The sequence below is a fragment of the Xiphophorus hellerii genome, chromosome 9 (assembly GCF_003331165.1).
Source record: "Xiphophorus hellerii strain 12219 chromosome 9, Xiphophorus_hellerii-4.1, whole genome shotgun sequence".
Classification (NCBI taxonomy): domain Eukaryota; kingdom Metazoa; phylum Chordata; class Actinopteri; order Cyprinodontiformes; family Poeciliidae; genus Xiphophorus; species Xiphophorus hellerii.
In genome coordinates this window covers 23,656,020-23,678,851 of record NC_045680.1, presented here as the reverse complement: position 1 = coordinate 23,678,851, position 22,832 = coordinate 23,656,020, and the positions used below count along the sequence as shown (strand labels likewise).

The 22,832-nt window shown below is 38.1% G+C and overlaps 1 protein-coding gene across 2 annotated transcripts in view; it reads right to left on the bottom strand.

The window, feature by feature from the left end:
• LOC116726332 (cyclin-dependent kinase-like 5) overlaps positions 1 to 22,832 on the bottom strand; it is a 55,946-nt gene that overhangs the window by 19,859 nt on the left and 13,255 nt on the right. For both annotated transcript variants that reach the window (XM_032573009.1, XM_032573010.1), the window contains exons 4-9: positions 7,599 to 7,644; positions 6,808 to 6,944; positions 6,594 to 6,714; positions 6,018 to 6,077; positions 3,904 to 3,994; positions 3,614 to 3,803 (exon numbers count right to left, since the gene is read on the bottom strand). In XM_032573009.1, the coding sequence (XP_032428900.1) occupies positions 3,614 to 3,803; positions 3,904 to 3,994; positions 6,018 to 6,077; positions 6,594 to 6,714; positions 6,808 to 6,944; positions 7,599 to 7,644 (645 nt within the window). The remainder of the gene's footprint in view (positions 1 to 3,613; positions 3,804 to 3,903; positions 3,995 to 6,017; positions 6,078 to 6,593; positions 6,715 to 6,807; positions 6,945 to 7,598; positions 7,645 to 22,832) is intronic.

The following is a 22,832-nucleotide window of genomic DNA, read 5'->3' as shown; positions in this document are numbered from 1 at the left end:
CAACAGCAGCGCTGAACGGCACAGGCTGTCAGAGCCGCTGAAGTGAGGAGCTAGTTGCTGCTGTGGCTCTGCAGCACAAATAAAAAACCCTCCAGCAAGTAAATACTTAAAGCAAAAGACATATAACACGTTTATTTACTTTCGCTGCTTAATAGGAAGAAACACATTATCAATAAAAATCAGACTGCAGTTTGTTTTTCATTACTTTGGCTGAATCATGATAATCTGCCACCTTATGCCTTGGAAATCAAAACTAGCAAAACTGCTTCCCAATACTTTCCAAATATTCAATTGCTACATTGCTTTCATAGACATAGCTCCTTTTTTCTGTCGACGGTAACCAGTTTTTAAATTATATTTAGCTGTTTAACTCTTACTTTAATAAGAAGAGTTTGAAACTGGAGGAAACGGCTGCGCGTTAGCACTAGCCGACAGCTCTGTATGTAGAGCAGAGGAGGTACAGCAGCTGTACTTGTAAATAAAGTTTCCCTTTATTTCTCACCATCTTCAACGTAGAGCCTTTAAAACCACAAAATAAAATCTAAATATTTTTCTAGAAAACTCTTGTGCTGACCCTTAAGTTTACCAAATATTCAATTTCTACATATTTATAGGTTCGCAGCCATTCAAGAACATGAACTCTCCCGTCCCCCCCAAAAATAATAATAAAAAAAAAAATAGTTTAGAGCAACTTAAGTTCTAATTTAAATAACACATGATTTGTATTGAGAACCACTGCAATAAATCAATATTTATGAGGAATTTTATTAAGTGGAGTTACTTATTAAAACTTTTTAGTCAGAGCCTTCAATTTTTGTAAAGGTGTAGCAGAGATTAGATCTGTGACGCTGAACCAAACTCATATCTAAACATTTGACTCTTAGTTTGACTTCTATGGGTCTCAACAGCTTGTTTACTGAGAAAAACACTTTTGTTATTCAAAAGGCTTTTTTGGTGGTGCAGCTTGAACAGACACAAAAAAATTAAACCACATTTTACCTTACATTTCATTGTAACTTTGCCACAAAATTGCTCTTAAAAAATGTCCCTGTTTATGGTCCACCCCAATAATGAGATGGGATTTTCGCCCTTGAGTGCGAGTGTAAACTTTGAGTTGGTGGGCGGGGCCAGCAGCAGCCGGTTTGGATTTAAAGTGACACAGCCCTAAAACAGCTCATTTTGTACGGAGATCAAAACAGGCAGAACTGAGCAGTCCGAAATCTTATCTAATATATTAAACCAGAAAAATTTTTATGAACACGTGTTATCTTAATCTGTTCAAGGACGGCTTTGAAGTAATTTATAGATGATATCTCTTTTAAAGAAAAACATCACTTTTCAAGAGAATCAGTTCGAAAACGATTCAAAACGTTTTCGGCTGCAGCCAGAGAGGGGAAGGAGAAGGAAAGGACAACAGAGGTTTGATGAGCCGCCGTCGTGCCACATAAGACTTATCATGACTCATATATATCCTGCATACATATATACTGTATATTTCCAATATTTCCTGCACCTTTTTTTCTTTATGTGCCTGAGTCTATGTCACCCGGCAGCAGCTGCACGCTGCATTAACAGACAGGTAATGATTTTTAAAATTCCTTTGGAAAACGTAAATGGCAAGTACGCTCAGAGATCTAGTGGATTGGACGTCACGTGACTTGCTGCGCCGGCAGTGAGCCACATGCGCTGCTGCTTTGCACTGAGTCAGGAATATCGGTGGTCGGGGAAATGACACAATCAAGCAACGAATCTGAGAAGGAGACGCAAAGTCTTGATATTAATTGTCTATTAATTGTCAGCACTAATACAAGGTAACAGCAAGACAGCAAGATAACAAGGTCCAAAGGGATCGGATTTCACAGGTCAGTAAAAAGCTTTAATTAAAAAAAAAAAATAAAAATATATATATATATATATATATATATATATATATATATATATATATATATATATATATATAAAGAAAGTGGAGAATAGGTTAGTTATGCTAGCTTAACTTTCATCACTTTAACATGTACTCTTGCTGCGCAGTTGGGAGTATATCGGTTTAATTAACACAAAAACAACGAGCCACATAGATTTCCTGACAGATAATCAGGAGTGCAGGTGCTTAAGTTAGAGCTAATCAACCACCGCGAGAGTTCAGGCGGTCACTTCCTAATGATCGCAAAGTTCAAATTCAAAAACATAAATCTGCAACGCACAGAATGCCCTGTTTGGTGTTTTTAAATACAATTACCCGTTTATCAAAATTTTTCCCCTGGACAAATTGCATCATTTGTTCGTAGACCGTGGCGATAATCAGAGCAATCATCAAATAGGATGAAATATTTCATAAAGCATAAAGAGCCAAAGTTTGTTAAATTTTAAATCATGGCTCCTACAGCGACAATTAAGTAAAATTAAATTATTGGTCAATATAAAAGAGAAATTTGCTTTGTTTTCTCTTGTATCTTTACAGAACTGACAGAAACAGAACTATTTATAGATTTATATGCAGAGATAATATTTTTACATATCCAAACATCAGCATCTCAGCTTTAAGCCACATTTTATAGAATCCAGTAACATCAATGGTCACTTTACTCACCAACTGGCCCAACCAGACCCAAAAAAAGTTTTTGCGTCTTTAATGTTTGCTATATTAAAGACACATCATATCATCTGCTATGTGTAATTCAGCAGGACAAAGGTTTTGCCAACCAACTAAGGGACAGCTGTAAAATCAGAATCATATAATTGAAAAATACAAAGTTTGCACTGACAAGGATTCATTTGCTTTACACAGAAGTTACTTGTTCTGCTTTTGAAATGTTTAATAACATTTTGATTGTTACAGAATCTCATGTTGTTGATGTTTTTAGCACTTGATAAAATCAGACAATAAAAGGGAACTATGTGATAATTCTTCACAAAAAATATTACTGAATTGTGAAACTGTTTTCATATAGGCAAGCATTGAGCACATAAAGGCTGATTCCATAAATTAGAATATGACTGAAAAGCTCCTTTGTCAGCAGTTCCATCACCAAGCGAAATACATTATATAGATTAATTAGATTACTTCTGTTTTAACATATTTATATTTCGTAGTATGTTTAATACCTGCTAAAAGGTTATTTTCGAAAGGTACTATTAATTTGACAAGCCTGATCAGGACGTATATCCTAATTTATTGAATTGAAGACTGTATGGCATTCACATTTAAGTTTTAGCTTTATTTATTTATTTTATATCTTTTTTTTCCCCTCCAGGGGGTCTTTTTGTGGGCTCTAGTGTCCCTTATATGACAGCAGGCTGACAAGACAGGGGGAAGTTGAGGGGGAAAGACATGAAGGCAAAGATCACAGGGTCCGGGAGGCAAACCCGCGATGTCCGCGTCGAGGACTCAAGGCCTCCAAATATGGGCTTGTCCCCACCAACTTGCAACACAAATACAGTATACATATATATACTGTATATACAGTGTATATATATATATATATATATATATATATATATATATATATATATATATATATAGATATAGATATATATAGATATAGATATAGATATATATATATATAAAGAAGATGGAGGTTGACAAAGAAGTTGAGGGCGAAGGAAGAGTTACCCTGAGCCCGTGGAAGCGGGGGTTGTTATAGAAGAGCTTCATCTGCTCTGGAGGGAGGGGTCCCAACACTTTCTGGATGGTGAAGAGCTGGTCGATCTCGCTCTCTCCTGGGAACAGGGGCTGCCCGTCGCTCAGCTCGCCCAAGATGCAGCCCACCGACCACATGTCCACCGCCTTCCCGTAAGGAGCCCTGCCAGCAAGGATTTAAGGGGTTGGTGAACGAAGGCGCGGCTTGACAATGGCCGATCGAGCGAGACCGCCGAGCAAAGCTAACGAGGCGGCGGGCGTACCCGAGCAGGAGCTCTGGAGAGCGGTACCATCTCGTAGCCACGTACTCGGTGTAATTGGCGTCCGTCCCTTCGGAGAGATTACGAGCGAAACCTGCAAAGTGAAGACAGGGTGAGCGATGTAATTAAGGAAGGTTTCTGATATGCTCTACACACAGATGAGCTTTTTTTTTTTTTTTTTTTAAATGGTACAAGATCAGGTTCTGCCTCTGTGCTAATAAGTACGGAGGGAGAGATATGAGATATGTAATAAATGATCAAATCATGTTGTTTACGCACATTTTCAAAATCAGATGCCTTTTTTAAATTCAGATTTCTTACAAGTATGCACTGCTTTGTGTTGGGTGATCGCATAAAATCCCAATTACACACAGCTGTTTTTGACATGACAAAATATTAAAATGTTCAATAGGTATAAATAGTTGTGGATGGCACCGAGAATGAAACTGCTTTTAGCTCTGAATGTGCAGAACAAAATAAATTAACTAATGCAGAAAGACTAAAGCTGTAGGTCGTTGTGCATTAGTTAAGAGGCTTTCTCTACTTTGTTTCACTTTGAATGGATAACAGACAGTGAGCTGTTTACCTGAAAAACACCTGTGTGTCTCTTTTTTCTTTCGGAATGAACTTAAAACACTTATATACTGTATATGTATATATATATAAAGACGTACAGTACTTACACTGTAGCAGAGTATTAAAGTTAGCTTTAGCAAGCAAACGGCAAAATAAAATGCGGAAACAAACATTTGAAGACATTAGAAGACCTCAGCCAGCAACTTTTTAAGGTTAATCTTAAATCCCAGCCATTTTTTACTTGCCATATGTTTCCTTAAATATTACAAGGATTGCGAGAAAGTGCAGTAAAAAAAGTAATTTCAGTCAATGTGCAAATTAAATTTGGTTCTAGTTCACAGTGTGACCGGGACAGGACTCAAAACAGCAGAGCTGGCTTCAAATTTGACACTGAATGTATTAAACTGAAATATTCTTACATTTCCTCTTAGTCCAGTTAAAAAAAACAATTAATCAACTTACATGAATTAAATTGATCAAATAGACTCATCTTCTCAGATCTGATCGGTATTATGTATCTTAAGACATTGACCGTCAAATGCACAAAGGAGCTTCTGCATGTACAGAAAAAAAAATTAAGAACAAAATAATTATTGTGGTATTTATCAAATGCAAATAAATTTCGTAATTTTAACTAAGTGGAAACAACAGAAGTTTGGTCTGATTTAACTTCAGACAGCGAGAATAAAAAGGCGTATGCGTTTATCACTCAGTGTATTTAACCTGATGCAACTGTAAATTCGGGCCTTTTACCGTGTGTTAAAATAGAAATAGAAAGTTTAAAAAAATTCCCTAAACAGACAAGAAAACAAAACAGAGCAAAAAAAAACAACTAAGTAATTATCTCATTTCCAATGGTAGGACTTGTGGCATTAAAAATAAACGGGCTCAAATATCCCACTTTTTGTGCAGTGTGTCTTCCAACAGCATCCAATAAAATTACCCACAGCAGCCAACCATGCAGGTTTGATTATAAACATCATTTAATTGTTTCGAGCAACTTTTAGAACAACGAAAAGCTACTTTCTTGACTGGAGAATTGGCAACAGTGTTTTGGAAGCTTGCGGGTCTCTTCAAAACAAAGCGCGGTGAGAATGACACCGCAGGAGAACGCGCCCAAACATGAACCTTCGCAGCGGAGACTGTTTGCCCTATGTCTGTTCTCTCAATGCCTTTGGCTGACAGAGCAAACAGCAGGCCGTCAGTCTCTCACTCCAGATTGCCTGCGTCGTGTCAGCTTTGCCATGTTTTACGTCCCTCCCCTCTGCTTGTTGTGGTGCCACGAGACTGAATCAAAGCCTGATTAGGTTCTTGTTTCCCCAACACGTTTCGTTAATTGAGATGAGCGAAGACAGCAAGCGGAGCAGTGTGAGAGGGCCGCATGCGGAGCTTTACATAACCAGACGAAGCTTGCCTGAACTCCTCAAGTACTGATATGTCAGCCAAATATGGCTGCTGTTGGAAACACTCCTGACTGTTTCTGTTTGGCAACTTTTCCCGCAGCTGCAACGAACGCGAGAATTTAACAAGAGGCGCCTCACCAAAGTCGCACAGCTTGAGGACGTCATTGGAGCTGATGAGGAGGTTTTCTGGCTTTATGTCTGCAGAGGAAGAAAACAGACCAGGGAGTGAGACGACCTGGACTGTCTTGCATCAGTGCTTGCATCAACGGATTCATCTCATTCAAAAGAAAAACAGCACTTTCTTTCAAAAGAAAGGGAAAAAACAACAACAACCAAAAAAGCCCTTCTACAAGTAAAAATGGACAGATTGCAGTCGGGTAAACGACACGCCTTTGGATCCCTGCTCTGTTGCTACGGTGCCAAAGGCTCACATTGGCCATCTGGCGTCCTGATCTGCTGCCAGCGATTCACCAAAAGCTTCATTCGTGAACAGTATAGAACGGCGTCGGAATCCGTCGGCTAACCTTTTCAAACTAGACTTCTCTCAAGATAAAATTTACAGCTCAGTTCTACAGTAAACCACATTGTGATCTGCTCTCTGGTGGCTTCATGAGTTTCTCTCAGACTGGAGGGCCTTTTTGCTGCCTCATCACCAAGGGGCACCCTCTGTGCTCCGACAAAAAGTCCAAAACATAAGGTGAATCTAGGCATTACCTCTGTGAACAATGTCGTGCTTATGGCACCAGTGAATAGCTTTGATTAACTGGAAGATGTAGCTGCGCACTTTGTCAGTCGGGACACCGGTGGGTAACTCCTCAAGCAGCTCAAGCATATTCTAAAAGAGAGCAAAGAAATCCAAAACACCACGTCGGGTCAGATCAGGTGGGCTTATATGTTCAAACACCATGTCTTGTTTGTAGAAACTTACCTTCTCCACATACTCAAAGACAAGATAGAGCTTCCCTCTTCTGCGGAAGGCCTCTTTGAGCTCGACAATGTTCTCCTGCTTGAGGGTGCGGAGCATCTTAAGCTCCCGTAGTGTTGTTTCTTTAACCTCCTCATTTTCTGCATTAAGGGAAGGGAGAGGGGGAAACAAATCCATTGTATAGAAGAACTTCCATTTGGGGGACAAATCAAGTAAAGGGTGAAGGATTATTTTAAGGGGTTCCGTCACAACGACTCTCCCAGCCATTAAATTTCCAAAAGAAAAATACTCCAAGAAAAGACCGCGGGTAGTCTGTCCCAGAAACAGGTAGTCTGTTTCTGGGACACATTTCCAGAAACAGATTCTTTGAAAAACATGGACCAAATATGAACAGGTCATTGCTTACAGCTCAGATGTAAATTAAACTACACTTAATCTGATCGCACAAGTTCAGAAGGTGCGTTCAGAAACAAACTACCGGTTGCCACACCCGGCCTTTTCGCGGAGTGTTTTTGTTTTGGAACTTAAAAGTTTGTGACATTTAAGTCAACAATAACTTAAAGAAGCCTCTTGTAGTCCACACTGACATTTGACAAACAAAACATCTCTGATTACTTAACGGGAGGGTCTAAAAGTTATCAAATTAATCACAAATTTAGATACCAAACTAACTTAAGCATATTGTTACATTTAAAAAATATATATACATATATTGGATAGAACTTGTGTATTGCAAGAATTTCAACAAAAATGGCCACAACAAATAGTCTTAACTGGAATTATTATTTTTTTACCTTCACTGTCCTTGAATTTCTTAATAGCCACGATTTCATTGGTTTCCTGCATTAGAAAGAGAATGTACTCTGTGAGAAATTAATGCTCTTTATCCTTGCATATGACATACAGTATATAGTTACAACAAGAGCATTGGAACAAAACAAAACAAAAAGTGTTTTTTTACCAGCATTTATTATATTAAATCTTAGGTTTAATGTCCAGTCCGATTGGCTAACGTTTCTTTCTGACCAATGGTTGCCATTGGGGTCCCTGACAAAACTGAGCTGCACGTGTTCAGTTTTTGGTCTACCTTCTATCACCTTATGTCAGTTGCACGCTTAGCAAGCCATGACGAAAGAAACTGTATTTTCTGCTGTAGCTTTACAGTCACAGCGCCTGGAGAACAGCCAGTGTGAGCGGAAAGCTGCACAGACGGCAGCTGAAACATGGTTCATTAAACTTCATGGTGTTCAAAACATGATAATGTGCCTTTGCAGGCAAAGCAGAGCAAACAGTTTACTGCGTGGCAAAAGTCTAGATTTGCCACCAGGATTATATATACCAGCCATAAATTTTGTGCTGTGCTCATGAGTGTATGGCCAGGTAAAAACAAAACTAGACAATTGTCTTTTTCAACAACACCTGATGCCCAGATGGAAATACATTAAACAAACATTGCTTTACATTAAAATGTCTCTCACAGAAGAAACGTGGTACAGAAGCAGACAGCTAACGACAGTTCTGCATGAATAATTCCTGTCTGTCGTAGGTATGGCAGACATGCGATAATGCCAGCAGTTTGCCTCTGTCATCTAAAGTCACTTCTTGTTATCGGTTCACAAAGTTCTGTGCCCCACCACCAGCAGCCCCGTTTCCTCGACATGTCCTATTTAGACATGGTATTTCTGCCTGTGGCTCAGAGCTGTGCTCCAGTTCAGCACTCCATCCCTCCCTCCAAATGAAGCCAGCGGCAGCACCGAATCGCTCCAGCTCGGATGAGGGAGAACAGAGAGCCCTCCTACCGACTCTGAGAGATATAAGACGACACACTGCGGGGTCAGAGCTGCGTATGCATCACTGCGCTGTCCTTATGCAAGCCCGGCTGAGAGAGGAAACGAGGAACAGCGAAATAACCTGTGTTTTATCGAACCTTTACTCACTAATGGAGGAAAAAATAGACTTCCTCAGTAGGTAACAAGCAATCAAGATTTCTGGATGCGGCACGTTGAAACATCGGGCTTTAAATGCATGTGCCGCAGCAGCACATCAAGGCTGGAAAAAAACTTCGCTTGGATCACATTATATGAGCTGTACTGCTCATAATACATTATGAGCAGTACATAACAGATTGAGTACTGCATGTACCTTACATGAACGTTCATAAACTGCATGTAACGTTTCCATGTTTCTATTCTTCGAAATGCCTCAGAGAGCATTTTCTAACATTTTAAAACTCCAAAATGTTGTATCATTAAAAACATTTAAGCTGGCTGTCACACCATTAATAATAAGGGTGAACTACAAACTTCATTGTAAGTTGCAATTTAATGAAGAGAGATGACTGCACACCTGTTACTGTGAGAGAGAAAAATGGTGGTGAAAGTTTGTGTTCATACATCATATTTCTTTAACCCAAATGTTGGGTTTATGTTGCCGGGGACAACAGCTGGGTAATTTTAACCAAATATTGGGTCAGTAATTATGACCCAGTTTGTTGGGCTGAAAAAGAGACCAGAAGGAGCCTCGTTATTCGTCACAGACGATAATTTTGAATGGTTCCACACCATTAAGTAAGACGGTGCAAGATGGTGAAAGGATGCTTTGCAATAATGGCGATCTCAATGGCCTGTTTTAATGACCTCAGTTCACCCTACAGGAAGAGGAAGTCAGTAAGAAGTCAGTACTACTTTTTGCTTCAGTTGTTTGTGAATAAGTTAATTTCGGATAACCTTCGGATTACTGAAGGGCAACATAGTATACAGACTTCATAATCTGCACTCTTTTGGTTGAATGCAGTATTTATTTCCACTTTGGCTTTATGTTGTTTAGTTTTTTTTTTCAAGTGAGTTTTTTGTTAATGGAGACTGAGAATCCATTTTATTTTTAGTTTTGGTTGTTTTGTTTATTTTGTTTATCAGCTCAAGTGTTAAATGTTCTTTTGAAAATAAAGTGTATCTATCTTTGGCAGGAAATCGCATGCATTATTATGTCATTTACATTAAATCAGTGTAAAAAAGTCTTCAAACAATATTATCGTTTATCGCAATAATTTTTGAGACAATTAATTGTTGAGCAAAATTTGCTATCGTGACAGGCCTAATTCTCAGTCTCCATTAACAAAAACTGTACTGGAAAAAAAAAAAATATATATATATATACATGTATATACAGTATATATATATAAAGCCTGGTGTTGAGATCACCAAAAAATAAATTTAATTCAATTCATTCTCTAAAACTGCAGGTTTATTTCTATTTTTATCGGATAATTAGAAGGAATGTGCTCTGTATCACATAACCTAAATGTCTAAGGTTTGAGTCACATAACGCACCAAAATTCACCTTTCATTTCCAGAAAACCAACCAAACCTCGTGGCTAGTCACTTTAAAAATCCTTGGAAACCCCATACATGCAGTTCATTTATTCCAATACGAAGCACATTACATCATCTATGTGTAACAGTTGAGGCTATTTCTGCTTCCAGTGCAAACCGTAGAACGAGCTGCAGTCAGGGAGCAGGTCCTGCAGAAGTTTTGCTTGCTAATCTCAACAGACGAGCATCTCATGCCAGACAAACTGGTTTTCTACGTTTGTACGTTTGTTAATAATTCACACACCTATTGAGGGATCAGTTTAGATGCTCTGACCCTTTTTGTAGAACAATTTATTCTAAGATCTTGGGGAATTCCCATGTGGGAGACAGCGTGGCTAATTTATGAGGGAGAAAAAAAAAAAACCCAAACGGGTTGGATTATTATTTAATATAAAATCTCTGTCACTCTTCCATGACCTGAATAGTAAAGATTCAGCCCCGAGAGTCAAACCGAATCCTCTGCTAGAATCACTAGCTCACTTCAAAAATATTCATACCCACTGAACTATGTTAATCTGTCCCTACAAAGATAAAGCATTCTTTCTAATCGGTGACATCTGAACAAAAAAAAAAAACATAAAGCCAAATACACAGTGGAAATGTGGAATACTCTGAGTGGAGTTAAACAGAAGGCAGTGAGGAACAGAAAACCTGTTAGAGGCGTCAAAAGACTAGAGACTGGGCCAGCGCTCCACAATTTTACTTCTACTTCACAATGATGCACCACTTTGTACTGGACTGTCACATAAAATTCACATTTGTGACAAATTTGAATACTTTTGTAAGGCGCTGTATGAAAACCCAGCTCACAGGTAACAAGACCTGACGACATAAAAGGCAGTTCATGAAGGCTAATGGACCTTTTCAAGAATCTTTAAACATTAATATTGGAGGTAAATCTTGATTTGTTTATATTTCAAGTCTCTCTCTTATTTAACATGATGGATTTGGAAATACTGGCAGCCATTTGGAAATCTTCAAATTTAAAGTAGGGGGTCTCTCGTCTCTCATAAAAGATGCTAGTAGGGTCAGGCGATAAAACTTAAAAATAAAATCTCAGAATTCCAATTCAAATTCGAGTTTAAATCAATATTTTTTTTCCTCCTAATTTTATCCTTAAAAATATACAATTGGTATGAAATATATTAAAAATAGGCAATTAATCCTTCTGTGAGTTGAGCGAAATAAATAGAAGCTGTAAAACAAAAAAGATGGTGGTTCTTGTTTGGGCTAACACTTTGAACTATAGAACTAGAGAAAATCAAGGAGTGCATTGGTAAAAAAAATAAATTAATAAAATCAAAATTTTCTGAAAATAAAATGTTCAAAAACAGAAAATTTGATTTAATGATAAAATCGATTTATCGCCCAGGTCTTTGACGTCTAGACCTGGGCGATAAATCGCTGTGAACCATTTTTTCCATAATTATTGATCTCACACAGCAGGAAAGTAAAAAAAAAATAATTCTGTTAATTATAAACATTTTCTAAAAGAGAAATCTGAATTGACCCAAATTGCCAGGTCAAAACTTTGTTTAAAAAAACTGAGTTTAGAAATTCTAAAACTGATTGGTGCGTAGCTTCAGGAGCTTCCCAGATAGAGAGTTAACAGTGATGAAAGGCCACACACTTCTGTGACAAGTTTATACCGCTGAAATAATCACAACCTTATTGCTTTATTGTTGTAAACCAGCTGCTGATGGCTTTTATGGCGTTCCATTTTCATTCAATTAAGACAAACTCATCTCAGCTGGAGTAGTTTACTCCGTTTAAATCCAGATCTGTCAGCGTTTCCAGAATATCACTCATCTTCAAATGATTACTGAAACCATACCTATTTTTTTAAGTTTTGAAGAATATCACAATGTTGATACAACAATGCCCAAAATCCTCTGAGTAAAAAAACAACAAAAAAAACACACACACACCCATGCGGAACAATTTCATTCAGAAAAGATGATACAGTGTTGTTTTGATTTACAAAAGGCACAGAATAGGTTTGGGTTTATGATTTGCTGCGTGTGGAATGGAGAAACCATATGCTTCTTATTTTTTAAATTCATCTCTGATGCAGTGCTGATGTTACAGCATGGTTTCTCAAACCACAATACACAAAGACAGCGATGGGTGGATTCAGAGCAGCTGGGGCTGCTGCAGCACACCGCCTTACTCTACAGCTTCCATCTACGTTCCTCCATCTGCATCCCAGTTGGCAACATCTGTACTGGAGTTTCTGCTAAAGCAACATGATGGGTTGGTTTATTAACAAAGTGCTCCAGTTAAACATTTATTCATGTATTTTTGAACACAGAAAGTTTTGCCCCTTCACTGCAAAATAAGCGTTGAACACCGTTCCCATCGCCTCTCATAGGCTGATTTGTGTGGGTATTTTCTCGCTCGACAGCCCGGAAGACTCGCTTCGATCGGGGACCAAAACGGCTACATTTGTTATTTCTTCAGGTGGTGTGGTTCTCTTTCACGTTGCACTGCGTCAAACGATCCAAACGATTTGAAAAACCTGTTCTCCCCTCCGCGCCTGTGGTGGCGCTGCAACAAGAACCGCGGAAGGAAATGACACAAAAACGTCCTTCTTGACAAAATGCAAACAGAAATGGAGTAGCGTCAGATTTCTTTAGCGTTTGTAGGATTTCTCTTTTGTCTTTGGCGAAAACTTCAAGCCATTTCCTCCTGCTAGAGTCACCCGTTTTGTTTTGGTTGTATTTACCACTACAACAGGCTGCATCAACAAGTGGACCAGGCCTCAGTGTAAGACGGACTTTAAACAGCCCGTGTCTCTCAGGGGACAAGCAAAACCTCACGACACAGACAGCAAACACGAGTCCCGTCGCCATCTTCATTTCTTTTCTTTTTTTCTCACAGACTCCTGATAGGAACTCGTCTGCAACTCTTCCACTCAAGGTGACCCATTTAAGGCTAGATGTGAAAGTCCTTCTGTCTCTTCTGTCCCAATTTCTACTCACAAGCTGCAAAAATAACTGCTCCCGTCAAAGGAGGTGGCAGTCTTTCCTTTTTTCTCTCTCTCTCTCTCTCTCTCTCTCTCTCTCCTCCGACTAAATAAATGTCTTATTTGGAAGAAAACGGCATCTACGTCGATTGAATCAGCTCCTTTTTTTTTTTTTGGCTGCAAAAGGGAGATTGATTATGAAACAAAAATAGCTTTGAGTGATGCTAAAATAAAAATGTCCTGCCTTGTTCTTGATCAGGACAAACAACAGTTGACCACAGATGGAGGGTGACTCACTGGATCTCACGTGGAACGTTCTGGGATTCAAAGACCCAGTCGGTATATTATAACTCATTTTAGATTGCAGCGTGTTTGTTTTCATCACAGAGTAAACCCGCAGACAAAAACAATGCAAACTGGAGGAATTACAAGACTTCTTTCTCAGGGGGGGGAAAGTGGAACAATATGAGAGGAAGAATGAAGCGGAAAGAAACAGAAATAACTCTTTAACTACACCGCTCTGTTACAGGATATGACATTTAAGACCTGAGGATATAACACACTGTAACTAGAAATTATTAGGACCTGAGGAAATATATAAATGTTTTATTTAGATTATATTATTTTGCAGAAATAAACTAATTTACCTTTTTTGGGTGAAAGAAAAATCCATATTGTTGTAGATCATGGCTGATTTGTAAAAGCAATAAGAAAATTGAAACATCCAAGTGGGTGAATACTTCTTATGTGATGTAAGCAACAGCTTTATGTTATAGTGTCGTAAAAATAAAATAAGGCAAATTTTGTTTTAGTTGAAATTCAGACTACAAATCTTGATGTTACATTGCAAATGTTTCAATGTAACAAATTGCAACATTTGTTATATTTTCAACTGACACAGTTCAGATTTTCAACTGAGTGATCCAAACCATTTGAAAAGCCTAACCCTGGCCTCTCACGTTTGTTTTGGTTGTATTTACCCAGAATGCCTTGCGCTGTAGTCTTCTTTATGTGTTTAATGCAGCCGTGGGTCTGCTTGCGTTCACATATGTGTTCAAACCGCGCTAGAGTTCACTTCAACCAAACCAAGACCGAGGTATTTGGTAAAAGTTCACCGTTTTGGTTCACATCAGAGTTCGATTCACACAAACCAGACCTTCTGGAACAAACTAGAGTTCGATTAAAGCGGATTAAATAGGGCTGGTGTGAATGCACCCTTAGTCTCAAATAAAAACCAAACTCTTCCTTAATGTTCTGGTGCTACGTGAACATGAACATAGAAAACAAAACTTTTTCCTTTTTTGCCTAAAAATCGCACATTTAAATGAATTTCCAAAATGCCCTATAAACTTCTAAGAGCAGGGCGATCTCTAAAGTGGTAAAAGCCAGACAACATTTCTCTGTTTGTGCTCATCAACTTGACTGACAGCAGAAGTACTTGCGCCAAGCTAGCATGCGCATTAGTCATAAGCCTCAGGCTGAAAGCAATTTTAACACAAGTGAAAATGATATAAACACCGAGTACATTTTAACACAAAAACTCTTTAAAATCCCACCGGACACTTACTGCATTGACAGATTTATTTTTTTTAAACGATATATAGTTTGCAATGTGGCATATTTTTGTACTTGACGCTATCATTCTGAAAAACACAGCTCTGACTAGATGATAGCTGCCGCTTCCTCACTTGCTCAACGTGTTCATATAGAATGCCTTCATGCCGGCATGTGTCGTCAGCCCTCAGGGGTTCTGTGGACCTAACCCGCACCAGGAAAATACCACCCCACGCCACGGCGGAGCTGCCAGGAGCATTCACCACAACAAGCGAGCGCTGCCTGCAGACTCGTTCTGGCATGTGCCACATATGTTCTTGCTCACTTCCTAATAATAGTGCGACTTGTGACCATGTGCTCGTCGTCTCCGCTGCTCTGATGAGCCGCTAAACTCATGCAATGACTTGTTTATCATGTCAGCCATTAGATAGTTTATATTATTGTCTTCCAAGTTTTTCTTCTAGACTAGTAAATGAAAGTCCCGACTCCTCGATTGAGCTAAATTGATGATCTTGCTTGCTTATGTGTCTCTTCCTTCATGCATGTCATGTAAATCAGGGGCATCGTTGTCAAAAGGTATTTCCGTCCGACTTGAACTAATGTTCTTTCTTTTTAATTTTCATGCCAGCATATCATCGGCCTGAACCGTCAAACCACAGTCTGTTATTGTCAATTTAAACCCCCGTATTGGAGACTTTTCATGCTTGTTCAAACAGTTAAGTCCACAATTATTCCTACAGCTGGAAGATTCAGATTTATAAAGTTTTTCCTCAACCAATAAATTTGTTTTTTATAGGAAATGAAACAAAGATTTCTTATAAAAGAATAAAACAACCAGGGTGAAATTTGAAAGGACATGGGACATATTTTTGCTCTATCCAGCAAATACGTGTTTTACACGTTTAACACATTTTTTGCTGGGTAATCACAGTACATTAATAGGTAGTTCAACACGCCGGTGGGTACAAATTAATGCATTTTTGTTATTAATTTGAAAGATTAACTTTATAATTTAAAAATTTTCCTGATTTAATTACTTATAATATTCTGAAAAATCTACCATTGTCAAATCACTTGGTCACTAAGTTTTATGTAAAGTACATTTTTTTGTAAAACGTGTTTGTAAGAAAATTTTAAAAATAAATGTTTGGTGCCCCCAAAAACTCGGGGCCCTGGGCTACGGCTCCTGTTAGCACTTTTTAATGTCTGGACAAAAAAAGCAACATCTGTACATTTTTATTTACAACATGGCGTATCAGAAATTCTTTAAAGCTCTCTCAATAATAAAGAGAAACATCTTTACTGACATTACAGTAATTTCTTTCCGCTGGTGTTTTAATGACTTATCTTTGGTGTTGAGCTTCAAGTCTTCAAGATTTGAAGTTTTCTTTGGCATCACACTAAACTTCATTAGCTTTCCTTTACTATGTTCAGTACTTCTGATTATTCTGCCTTGTACATTTTACCCTAGATACGGTCTCTCGCCATTCACCAATACGTTCCTCTTGGATTCCTCGTCATCAATACATGACATGAAATAATAACTAAGGTTCTGGAAGAGAAACTAACCAGCCCAAAAGAACGTAGCTTTGGTTATGTACAGTATAGCTTATAGTATTCATTGCAGCCAAAATTCAAGTTAATTGAAACCATGCGTTACATATTAGAGGTTTAGTCACTGTATGCTACTTTTAAAAAAACAGCAATTATATGTAGTGTGTATACCAATATTATCCAGAGGCGGTGGAAACGCTGGACAGGTTGACACTCTGTCAGAGCGATAATACCAACACTTACAACTATGCAAGCTCATACATGCAATTTAGAATCAGCAGTGAGGAACTCACAGCAAGACACACGACTTGAGAACGTGACAGCTAAAATGCACACTGTGAACCGAGAGGGTCCGTACGCGTGACAAACCAGGATGCTCCTCTCTGGTTATTGTCTGTCTTAATAATACAGTGTCTACATTATTTTATTAAAATGTGTATATATACAGTTGAAACAAGACATTTACATTAACAGAATACAAAGACACAAATGCATTTTTTTTTTCTCACTGTGAAGTCACATCAGACCAAACTTTACTTCTTCTAGCTTAGTTGGAATTACCAAAATTATTTCTATTTGTTAAATGCCAGAAAACTTAACAAGAACATTTTTTAGATTTTTTTTTTGTAAGTGTCCTACATTTTTTGTAAGTTTCCTGATACGGACCAAAGTCTATGCAAAACGTCGAATTTGAGGAAAGTTACAAAAAACGTTCTAAAAATGTTCTCGTCAAGGTTTCTCGCATTTAGCAAGTAGAAATAATTTTGGAAATTCAACCTAAGCTAAAACAAGGGTGAGAAAAAAATGTTTGTCACTTTTATTCCAACTCTCTCCATGTATATACTTCTCTTGAACGGAGTTTATTACGGTAGCACCAATTTGTTTGAATTGGTTCAATTTAAACCAAATTTAATTGGTCCAATCAAAATTGGACCAACTGGACTGGTCCAATTCCTATCCAATCAGATCCAGACTCAAATCAAATCAATCCAAGTCACTACAAAAACAATTCAACCAGATTCGGGACATTCATTGACTTTGCAGCAAACCTTTATCATGAGAAACAATTAATAGATTCATGACTGTGTTAAGTCTGAGTTGTCAAAACGTTTTAAATGAGTTTTTACTCCAACACTGCCAATTCAAATCACTGAATTACCTCGAATGTTATTTATCCATTTAATTTAGCTGTGCTGAACTTTTGACAGTACTGCATTTAAGGGGTGGGCATTTATTGCATCGTTTATCATTTATTGTGATCTTTTTTTTTAACATGATTTACCATTGTGATGATAAATTCCTGCTTTTGAAGGGGTTTAGACATTGCAAATATGTCTAAACCTCCTCAAAAACTGTCTGTATTGTTGGAATTGATTGCGTTGTATTAAGGAAGAATAATATAACTTTAACTTTGGACAAAAAGTTTGGCCTCTCCTTCCTTAGAGTCCCGGAATCTCTGGCAGGCGGGCTGCGGCTGGAGGAAGTGAAACCACGACACTGCGCGTTGACGTCACAGATCACGGAGTTTAATTCATAACTAAGCAATCAATAACAAAGCTGCAGAGAGACAGAGATATATTCATTACCTGTAACAGGAGAAATAGAAAATGAAACACAAAGAAACAAAAGGGGCAGAGACGCGTCTCTGGAGAAAGCTTATTATGCCAAAAAGCAAAACAGTGGTAGCATTCTGAATTTTTAACGTTTTACATGAAGTTTTATACTGAGTGGGCGTTTCTTCAATTTAATATATTCTACTAAGGCGTTCCACTCTTTAACCAATTAGAACCTCCCGTATGGACTACAGGAAACTTGAGAAGTCTCCCAATTTACAACGAAGTTCCAAAGGCGTCTGGTTTCTATCGAGAGACAAAGGCGGACCAGTTAATCTTGGACGATACCAGGTACGAATGTCCCCGGCGCCGAGAGTCTTAAGATAAGATTTCGCAGACACCCATAAATCTGACGTCTCTTCCATTATCTCTCCTAACGTTCTCGAAGAGACTTGCATCTTGTAATTTTCAAAAAATGTTATCTTTGCAAACCCCAGTTTTGCTTTTGCACACTCAGCCTCCCAAAAGATTAAGTTCTGCCAAAATAATACATAAAATATACAGGACAAAATAGAGTATAATTCCTGAGCCATTTTCTAATAGTAAAGAAAACATTTTCATACAAACAATTTCCATTTGGTTCTAATATCGTCACAGATAATACAGTTTTTCAAATACATTCATCCTTTAATAGTTTTTAATATGAGATAATACAATCTTCAGTGAACATGGTATTAATACTTAGAAGTTAAATGTTACGGGGTTTCAATCTTCTATTTTGCATTAGTTTTACACCATCGCAGATGCTGGCCTCCAGCAGTTCTCCCCAACTGCCTGCAAGAATGTTAATTTATGTTTCTGTGTTCTGGCCGGGCTGCAAGCGGCCCCATTTAATGATCTGCATTCTAACCCCTGTGTGTCCGGTTCAAAACAAGAGTATCAAACCTACCCTTTTACACATGCATAAAATTAACTGCATTAAGCACCAAAATCAATAATTTTCCTCGACAGTTGCTATTTTTTCCATTGAGTAAATATCCCTAAATTTGAAAATATGATTAAATGCAGTTACTGTGTACAGTTTGGTGATACAAATCACACTTTTGTACTTGACTGGTGTCCAGGTTTTGTGTTTGTGGAGCTTTGATTGCCGTGCCATGTAGTCACAACCACACCTAGATTTACCTAATGGAGTAATGAAAATTTGTTATCATCACTTTTATCGTTATCACAAAAGCACCACAAAGTATCACGATAAAACTTTAAGTTGATATTGCCCATCCTTACTGCACTGAGATGTTGTTTTCAAAAGGTGAGATATCTGGAGGCTTCAAATCCACAAACTCTACATAACCAGACATACCAGAAATAATGTCAACAAAAAGTAAAGTTATTATTCAGGTTGGATATTTAAAAATTGTAAATATCCAGGCTCCCCATGGAAATGTATTGATGAATAGCATATTGATCTGCAGGGGTTATTGTTTTTGGTCGTTGGCAGACAGCTTTTCAGGGATGGACAAACTTTAACGGTGCAATTAAACATTCTGAAATCTTTTGGATGTCCCGGTTTAGATCGGCCGAGGAATATCTTTGCAGCTATGCTCATGGTCGTCCACATGCTGCTCAGTTTGATACATTTAGTCTGACTAACAAAAGGGCCTAACAGATCTAAATGGCATGCATATGAGGAACAGTTAATGTTTTACCTCTGCGTATACGAAGTGGGTTTGGGAACGAGTTAATAAGAGGCCAAGCACATTCAGGGTGCCTCCGTATGCATTCCTAAGGGGAGTCCCACGCTTACACAAATACTCACACCAACTAGTGTTTACCCACTCACTTAAACAGCTCACATACAGCCACATGCTACGGAACCACCAGCGAGCATGTTGAAGACTTATCCAGGATTTAGATTATCTGCTAGAGAGAAGCCTTTGTATTCCAACAAAGGGTCTCATTTTGTCAGGTCGAGATTTACCAAACATGGGCAGGACAGTTTTAAATGCAAACATACCGCAGAGTGACGGCTGAAAAGTGTGTCACATACGTCTGATGGTGCTGACGAATGAAGCGTGTTCTGTGACGTACACAGATTAAACAGGACTTCTGACGTGAGTCACTGAAACCAAGGTGAAACTAACGCAAGCAAAAAGTTGGTATCGCTTCTGGGACTAATAGCTAAGGTTTAATCACAGCAAAACTCCAGAACCACATGTTCTCAAAATTGTATTTTTTTTATTTCAAAGCTACAAATCAGTAAGATCTGAAAATGATCTACTGTGATCGAGAACTGACAAAGTTCTACCAGAGCATGCAAGCAAAACTTGTTTTTTTTTACATGCATAACCAGATCTGGACAATAGATCAATAACAATATAATATATTGCAATAGACACATGATTCCATTCAAATTCAATAAAAAGAGAAAAATGTTTTGCTTACATACTTTGATAAATATCAAAAGATAATACGACTGATGAAATGTTCAATAATGTCACTGAACTCCAATCCAGGGCCGCATGGCATTCTGGGGGATGTAGGCAGAGGAAAGACTTCAGCCTCTCAACCTCTCATGGCCAGCTAAGAAAGGTGGGGGGCATCGACTAACTCACTTGCTCACTGGTTGCCTAGCAACAACCTGCCGAGTAACTTGTGGTTACCTAGCAACAACCTGTCGTGTAATTTGAGCAGCAGCAGTCTAAGGCTTCACCACTGCGCCTCATAACTGCTTACAAATAAGAAAAAACAACAAAAGCATGGAGTGAAAACGGTGGAACAAACAGGAAAGGTAACAGCAACAGCTTGGATGTATTTCAGATATTGAAAACAAAAAACAAATCAATAGTTATCGATAAAGACTGATATGAAACGCTTATATCGTGGTGCGTTTTTCAACCACACCGTCCAGCCCTACACACAACCTAAACACGCGTGTCATATAAACAGACAAAAATCATGAAACTTTTCAAAGTTTCACCAGATTTTAGAAGGTGGTTGGAAACTATTTTTAAAGTTCTCCTTTTGAACATCAACAACAACAATCTTTGGTGAGTAAGTTGTCACAAGAGGTTGAACACTCAAAGGTAGCAGTTTTCAGCATCAGAAGTTTAAAAATGAAATTTGAGGAAGCACAAAAAGTCATGAGACAATGTTTCGAAGGCAAGATTATTTTCTTTGGGGGTACGCCAGCTCTTCGCTCATGATGCCGCAACACAGCGAGATTTCAGTGTGTGTGCGCGTTCCTGTTGCATGTCGGCATTTCTATTGGAAACCATGCTTAGCAACAACAGTCTCAATGTCTGAATCTAGCAGCGTCTCATTTCCTACCGGAACGTCACCATAAAACACCGAGTTCACAGCATATTGTGTCACAAATGAAATGCTGGATCCTCTTTGTTGGTATCCATAATTTACATTGACAAAAACATCAATTAAAGATGAGGAGTAAAACAAAAGCTTCTTCGTGTTCCAGTGCGCTCGACCCGATCTGACGTACTTTAGCAGGATGCTGCACTTTTAATCTGGGTACTTTCTGTACCAAAGAGTTGTGATAAAATTTGCTCTGGTGAGAAGAGACTAGATCTCATCGGTGTGCAAAGTAACACTTTCAGCACTGCCACATAAAGAATTTAACTCCATATTTAAATGCATTCTGCAGTAGGATAGATGGAATGGTTGAGTGGCTGAAATGGTCTAAAAACATTACTCACTAATTCAGCGCTTTGGAAAAGTATTCATACTCAAATTTTTTCACACTTGTGTCACTTTCAAAGTCCACATTTCAGTGTATGTATCCGATAAGCCCATCTATGCTGAAGTGCATTTTGCTTAATTGCTGTTCTGCGTAAGTGAGAGTCATGACGGCGTCTTGTTGAAAAAGGGTAAAAATCAGAATATTTAGCAAAAAAGATTTGAAAAACTATTGGCAAATCTGAAGCTAGATGTACATACTTATACATAAAAATAAATCTACAATAAATGTTCACATTAAATATAATCAAAACCTTATGTTTGATTAAAAAATAGAGGAGCAGACGAAGACAGTCTGTTTGGAAAAGTCATTATTCTTAAAAATTTCTTCTGAATTAGCAGAATCTTATACCTCGTATGGCGATGTTATTGACCTGTAGCACTCCAGACATTGTTTCAATATATTAAATGTGGATGCATTAAGCTGTCATATAATGTCAACATGCAAGACCGGTTCATAAAATAATAAACTTTACACAAAACACCTATTGATTTTACTGTCTTTCTACATACAAGTTCAGTATGTTGTTTCCAAGTTAGTTAATCATGAACAGTAACTCCTTAAAAAAATGCTTTGAGGCACTTGGCTAATTTTAATGCCATGAATGGCCCAGTCAAAGTTAAATCCAGGAAAGTAATGAAAAAGAGACACTCTTCACCAAGAACAGCCAAAAAAGAAAAACTGGTCCCATCCGCCCAAAAAGAATCACAGATGTAGTTCGAGGTAAGGAAGTTTCTGGAAGGTACTGACTCATCACGGGAGCTTCATTTTAATTCATGGCTCTCATTTTGGTGAGTAAATCTTTTTGAAGTTGTGTAGCCTTCTCTTTCCACTTTACCATTATGCACTACTTTTATGTCTGCCACATAAAATCCTCATAAAACACAACCGAGTTTTGTGTTGCAGCATGACAAAACGTGAACATGTTCAAAGGATGTAAACACTAATTACTCTGTATATGGAGGTCAAAGCAGGTAGAGCATCTTAGAACTCAAATTTGTTCAATGTAAATCATTATATGTACAGATCAACTCTCACCCAACTATAAAAAGGTTCTTTATTTTTTGTTGTCGTTGTGGATAAAGGTATACCAAACTCTACTATAACAAATTTTTATTGTTACATTATTATGACAAAAGTATCCAAACCTCCGCGATTAGTAACTAGTTTGAGCTTGAAACTACATTTAAGTTTTAAAAACCAATTTAACGGCAGTCGGGTGTGAGTGGGTGCCATGTTTCATTGAAGGAAAAAAGAGCTACCAAAGTCTGACCTCC